We start from the raw sequence: 297 nt of genomic DNA on the forward strand, positions 1-297 counted from the left end.
TTTTATATTATTCTAGTTAAGTTCATACCCATTCGTATAAAAACTAAGGCACTGAACATAGATAATGCTACAGGACTGAATACACCAGCAAATGTTCCCAGAGTACGACCACTGTCTGTGCCCAAGCTACCAAATTCCACATATCCATCTCCTTCTGCATGTTGTGTTTTCCCAAATTTTAAAAAATTGCTTAATCTATGAAGAACACCTCTTCCATAAATTAGAGGAGCTTTTTCATTGCTGAGTTTGATGTGTACAGATTCATTGTTCGTTGAACCCACTTCTGAAGCTATCATT

At 36.4% G+C, this 297-nt stretch overlaps 1 protein-coding gene across 1 annotated transcript in view; it reads right to left on the minus strand.

Annotated features, from left to right (window-relative positions):
- The window catches only part of LOC108576218 (solute carrier family 12 member 9), a 6,608-nt gene that overhangs the window by 3,619 nt on the left and 2,692 nt on the right, over positions 1-297 (minus strand). Inside the window, 1 exon segment of the mRNA XM_017939172.1 lies at positions 29-297. Within this exon segment, the coding sequence (XP_017794661.1) occupies positions 29-296 (268 nt within the window). The 5' untranslated portion in view covers position 297.

This window comes from Habropoda laboriosa, unplaced genomic scaffold (assembly GCF_001263275.1).
Source record: "Habropoda laboriosa isolate 0110345459 unplaced genomic scaffold, ASM126327v1 scaffold212, whole genome shotgun sequence".
NCBI lineage: Eukaryota > Metazoa > Arthropoda > Insecta > Hymenoptera > Apidae > Habropoda > Habropoda laboriosa.